At 44.3% G+C, this 6,091-nt stretch overlaps 1 protein-coding gene across 1 annotated transcript; it reads right to left on the bottom strand.

The window, feature by feature from the left end:
- Positions 1-1,357: 1,357 nt before the first annotated feature.
- LOC130516795 (glutamine synthetase-like) lies at positions 1,358-5,750 on the bottom strand. Its single transcript, XM_057018066.1, has 7 exons — positions 5,572-5,750; positions 4,689-4,863; positions 3,972-4,133; positions 3,732-3,878; positions 3,323-3,450; positions 3,035-3,234; positions 1,358-1,890 (listed from the first exon to the last, which is right to left on the bottom strand). The coding sequence occupies exons 1-7, from the start codon at positions 5,596-5,598 to the stop codon at positions 1,563-1,565; spliced, it is 1,167 nt and encodes a 388-aa protein (XP_056874046.1). The 5' UTR covers positions 5,599-5,750; the 3' UTR covers positions 1,358-1,562.
- Positions 5,751-6,091: the final 341 nt, after the last annotated feature.

Genomic DNA, 6,091 nt, shown 5'->3' with positions numbered 1-6,091 from the left:
GCTAAATCAATAATAACAGGACTTCATACAAGTGGCGCCACCTGGCGGACACCTGTAGGCGTAGCTGTCTCATGACTATAATGTCAGAATCAGAAGCAGATTATTGCCATTGTTCATGTAATACACAGTATTACACAAACTAGGAATTTGTCTTGGTGTGACGCTGCGACATTCAACATAAAGAAGACCACACTAGAATAAGATAAATAAAATAAAATAAGACATATATACAGTATATACATAAATAGTAAGTGGTAAGAGGTAAGTGGTAAGAAATAGTGCAGGTCCATGAGGAGTAATGTGATGTATTGTTCGTGAGTCCGACTGGCTGCTGTTCATGGTGCTTCAGTGATCAGTCACTTGGTGTTCAGCAGCCTGATGGCAGAGGGGAAGAAGCTGTTCGTGTAGCGGGAGGTTTTGGTCCGAATGGACCGTAGTCTCCTGCCTGAGGGGAGGGGGAAAACAGTCCGTGACCAGGGTGGGAAGGGTCGGCCGTGATCCGACCTGCACACCTCCGGGTCCTGGAGATATACAGGTCCTGGATGGATGGAAGCCTGCAGCCGATCACCTTCTCGGCAGCGCGCACGACGCGCTGCAGCCTCAGTCTGTCCCTGGCGGTGGCACCAGCATAGCACCATGATGGAGGAGGGGAGGATGGACTCGATGATGGCCGTATAAAACTGCGCCAACATCCTGGGAGGCAGTTTGAGCTTCCTCAGCTTCCGTAGGAAGAACATCCTTTGCTGGGCCTTCTTGATGAGGGAGCTGATGGTCGGCTCCCACTTAAGGTCCCGGGTGATGGTGGTGCCCAGGAAGCGGAAGGAGTCCGCGATGGTGATGGGGGAGTCCATGAGGGCAAGGGGGGCAAAGGGGCTGTGACTTTCCTGAAGTCCACAATCATCTCCACTGTTTTCTCAGCGTTCAGCTGCAGGTGGTTGTGTCCGCACCAGGACACCAGTCGAGCCACCTCCCTCCTGTAGGCAGTCTCGTCTCCATTGGAGATGAGCCCGATGAGGGTGGTGTCATCCGCAAACTTGATCAGTTTGACAGACTGGTGGCTTGAGGTGCAGCAGTTTGTATACAGGGAGAAGAGGAGGGGGGAAAGTACACAGCCCTGTGTGTGTGGCGATTGACACGCTTTTCTGCTGCTGCAGCAAATCCCACAAATTGTACTTTTAAGTAAAACACATGGTTTCCTTTTTGTGGTAAAACTGATATTTGAGTCATAAAAACCTTGAAAAAGGTGGAACTTTTTTTCTACCAAACCTTAGCCTTAAAATACAGATACTGTCATTTTGGATGTCCGGGTCAAGAACGCGACACGTCTACATAAAATAAGAAAAGTCCAAACAAGACATGAAAGGCCCACTGACATTTTATTTCAATTCACCGAAAATGTATTGTCATAATTCTGGAGCACAATAATTTATTTCGTCCCAGGAATAAAAAAAAAAAAATGGTTTTCACAAAAGAAAATGTTTAATTTATAAGTTAGCATTGAAACGGATGTTGTGGATGAACGTGTATTGACAATTTGTTGTCGAGTTCTGACTCGGGTGTGCTCAGTGCATTATGACTGTATTAGAATCGGTTGTTTTGCCTTCTGAGCTGAGCAGACATGTTTTTGCAATGGCCATTGTAACACAATACGGGTCACAGTTAGCTGATGGTCGGCGATCCTCGAAGTAACCTTTCATTTCCTGGGCTACCTGGCGAGGGATGCGGATGCTGGAGCCCCTGTTGGCCACACCAGCTGAGAAATCTTCAATGCTGGAGGTTTCATGGCGACCTGTGAGACGCCTTTTGTTGTCGTTTCCCTCATGTGGGTCATATGCACGGATATGTTCGCTGTGTTTTGTACTCAGCTTCTCGATGGCTTGTTCGATGTACCTGCCGTCAGAAGAAAAGGCATTTCATTAAAAACTGCAAAATGTTTTAAGAATACCTACAATGCCAATATACACACTTGTACAATTTCTTTATTGACTAACACCTGATTGTTGGTTTATAAAAATCGATCTTATTTTTTAAATTCACAAATATGACCACTAGGGGGCAGTAAATAGCTGCATTTATGATAAATAATTTAACGTCGATTTATAACATTTATCGCCAAGTTTAAAAATTCTCCAAAATACATTCAACTTGTAGAAACAATTGAATAATTAATTTCTTTTATCACTAATGTCCCATAATGTTTTGGTCATGTGTGTAGGTGACCACAATGCAACTGGTTATCTCACAACTGACAGAAAAACTGAAATCATGTGAAGTGGCCTCATCTCATAAACAACACAGAGCTGATTTTCTGGCTTTAATCAACTTCTTTTTGTTTTTCCGTTTTTGTTACGCAACTCCAGTAACTTGAAACCTGAACTTTTAATTCTGACTCAAGCTGAACATAAATTAAATTGAAGGAATGGCGCAATAAAGCTGCACAAACAAAGAATTGCAGTCACGCCTGTGGCAGAATAAACCACACACATTTTCACAGACTATTGCACTGCAGCCTGAACCTATCCACCCTGTGGCTGTCTCATAATTATAGCTTGCACATTACTGCAGTTGGAGCGCTGTTACATACCAGAATAGACTTACTCCCAACCCCCCACCCCCAACTCTGCAGGGGAGAAGTAACTTTTTATTATCACGTTAATAGCAAATGTGTCGGATACACAAATGACAGCAGCTTCTCAGTGACTCCAATGATGATAGCCATGGATTATCAGCCACTGAGGTTCCATGTTTCATACAGATTCAACTTTCATGAGGATCACTTAATTTTAAATAATAGTTGCTTCCATTTAGAAGCAGAATTCTAGTAATATAAATAGTGGTATCCGTTTTGATCAAAAATTCCTTTTAATGTATTAATAACTTCTCAGAACATGATGTTCTTGCCTAACTCCGCCCATGGTGTCTTCTTCCACAGTCACTCTAATGTCACCATCTATGCTGAGCTTGTCAATACAACCTACTGAGCTTGACAGTATCCACCCTAGAAATACATCCGTGTATTTAAAATGTTACTCACTTGAGTCCGTTTTCTTCCCTCATCTGCAAGGTGCTGACATTTGTGTGGCAGCCGGCGCCGTTCCAGTTGCCCTCCATTGGTTTGGGGTCCAGTGATGCAACAATTCCGAAATCTTCACACACCCGGTGCAGCAAGTAACGGGCAATCCAGAGGTGGTCGGCCATGTCGATGCCCTCACAGGGGCCCACCTGGAACTCCCACTGCAGACGAAAGTGTGCAGCAGACATGAAGAGCGAGCTCCACGTGCCGTCTCTGGATCAAGATCCCTGCTGCGATGTTGATATCTACCTGAGACGGCATCACTTCGGCGTTGGTGCCACAGATTTTGACCCCTGCGTAGAGACATGCCTTGTAGTGGCACTCCACGATGTCGCGTCCAAAGGCGTTGTTCGCTCCCACCCCACAGTAGTAAGGTCCTGGATGGGGATGATTATTGCAAGCTTGTTAACACAAAATAATCGGGAGCAAAAATGCATCATATCTAATCAACAGGGGATCCCGAATTCTGTCTCCAAACAACAATTAATCTCTATTTTACTGGCAAATTAGCCGTGATCACGATGATAAATGGTCTCATCAAGTTAATGATTTCTGAAGACTTATTAGTCCTCATTTTCAAAGGTCTATTATGTTGTGTTTTACACACTTTGTCAGAGTTTATTTTTGTTTCCCTCTGAAAGGAGGTCAGTTGAATCACCTTGGGGTGCAGGATAACCATTTCTCGGCCAACTGAACGGATGCCCATCCATCCCAAACAGCGTGTACTCCTGCTCCATGCCGAACCAGATGTGGCTGTCGGCGACCTTGTCCATTACTTTCTTGCAGCTGTTGCGGTGATTGTTTTCTAGGGAGGGAAAAAGAAGCATAAATCTTCTGCTCATCCTAAAACATATTAAAAAAAACAAACCAAAGAAAAGAAAAACGCCGTGAACTCTACCTGCAGGCAAACGGTTGTACTTGAGGACTTCACAGAGAACCAGTTTGTTTGGGTCCAGACTGAATGGATCCCTGAACATGCTAACGGGAATGAGGTACATGTCACTGTTGGAACCTTCTGCCTGGAACGTGCTGGAGCCGTCAAAGTTCCACTCAGGAACATCTGAGGGAGACAATGTTTGAGATTTAGGCAAACAAGGCTTTAAAAAGATACAAATGATTAAATGTGACATTAAAGGTGGGAAAAAAGTAACCCATCATGAAAACAAGATCAAGATAAACAAGATAACAAAAAAACATCGGTTGCTGTTTTGATTAGTACAAATGTACTAAAACAAATGAATTGATTTCATATAACTTTGTGATTTTTGGGGGGTGGGAAAATGCAGTCAGAGAAAACAGAAAGACAAGTGTCAACATGAGTAGAAAACGGATTTGTCAAAGGTGGAAACTCAAAGTGAAGCGTGCTAAAATGATTGTGAGCTTCCCTGTGTGTAGGGCCCACACTGCTGCTGCATGGTGATGAATATATCAGCAAATATTTGTTCACTTTCTGAACTTTACAGCTGTTCCCGGATGCACATGGATATTGTCTGCAATATACCTCCCACCCTGTTCTGTGACGCGTCTCCCTGACAAGCCTGGACAGTTTATTACCGCCCTTTTTTTTCTTTAATTTTAAAAAGAACTCCAAACATTGTAACTACGCATTTATTACCTGCGGGGGTTTTGGGCTCCTCGTACAGGGTGCGGGTCTTGCTCCGAAGGCCTTCTCCGGTGCCATCGATCCAGACGTAGGTGACCATGCAGGTGTTACCCTGAGGCAGACTCATGTACTGTTGGCGCACGGCCTTGTTGAGCTGGGAGCTGAGTGAAGCTGATGCCATGTTCACCTGGAAGAGGACAGACGCAGAATTACTTTTACATTCTTGATCAAATCCCGGCAGATTTAACCGACGCCATCCCTGATCTGAACGATGGCAAAATGGTGACACGTCAACAGAAACTGATTCTGGGCTTCCAAACGCAACACAAAGCTGAGCTGTTTGGGCGCGTAACGTGAACTTTGTGTGCTGAAAAGGAGCCAAAACGAGATCCACCGCTTTTATTCTTTGTGTTTTAATCCAAGGGTGATTGTAAAGATATCTTATCTTTTCACGATTCGATGCGCGCGTAATATGGCAAAAATTCAACGGAATCCGTAACGTCACTACACACCCAGCCGCACTTTATATGACGTTTCCTGGAATATTTGTGCGTGTGTGGGGAGGGGTTAAAGAGAAAAGAGAAAAAAACACCTAATTTAACGCTCAATATCGTACTTCACATTAAGAAAACGACGTATATAGATATAGATATGGATATCCAATGAAGAGCGCAGACATTTACGCAGAAGAAACTCGGAAAAACGTTCACGTGGTTTCACGAGCGGCGCAAAGTTGTCAAGAAGTTGCATCAGACTTTTCAAGGTCGTCAGACCGTCAAATAAATCATTCAAATGCATTAAAATAAAAATACAAACGTGATACAACGCGTATAATATAATTTTATACAAGATATTCAGTGTGTGCAGGAGGGAACAAGAGACAAGGAGTACTCACGGTGTTAAGAGCAGCTCCGTGCGCCATAAGAGTCTGTGAAGTTGTGAAGGGCCTCCTCCAGGCCGGCTTTATAGTTTAGGCTGATGTCACAAGCCGTGCCCCTCAAAAATGTCCGTGACGTCTGTAGTAGACTTTCCACGAGACTGGCGCTAAGACGCACGACATTGTCAATCCGGTTTCTAAAAGAAACCTCTTTTTAAAAATATTAATTATCATCCAAAACCTGTTTGTTTGTGTGTGTGTGTGTGTGTGTGTGTGTGTGTGTGTGTGTGTATGGGGGGGGGGGGGGGGGGGGGGGGGTTAGCTAAGTCTGTATGATTTCTAAAAATGAATAAGAGAGAAATTGCGGCTGCTGACATAAAGTCCCAATGGGACCAGACCCGGCTGTTTCGGAGCGGACATCCGCGGTGGCCGCTGAGCTCAGCGCCGTTGTTCACTGAGCACAATCACAGATAACACTATTATCTGCTTGTTCCTTCTAGTCAGCATTCTGGAAACTATTAAGCAGGTAGGGAGGGAA

Source organism: Takifugu flavidus, chromosome 20, assembly GCF_003711565.1.
Source record: "Takifugu flavidus isolate HTHZ2018 chromosome 20, ASM371156v2, whole genome shotgun sequence".
Taxonomy (NCBI): domain Eukaryota; kingdom Metazoa; phylum Chordata; class Actinopteri; order Tetraodontiformes; family Tetraodontidae; genus Takifugu; species Takifugu flavidus.
Note: the sequence above shows the minus strand (reverse complement) of the source record. Positions and strands in the feature narration are given on the sequence as shown.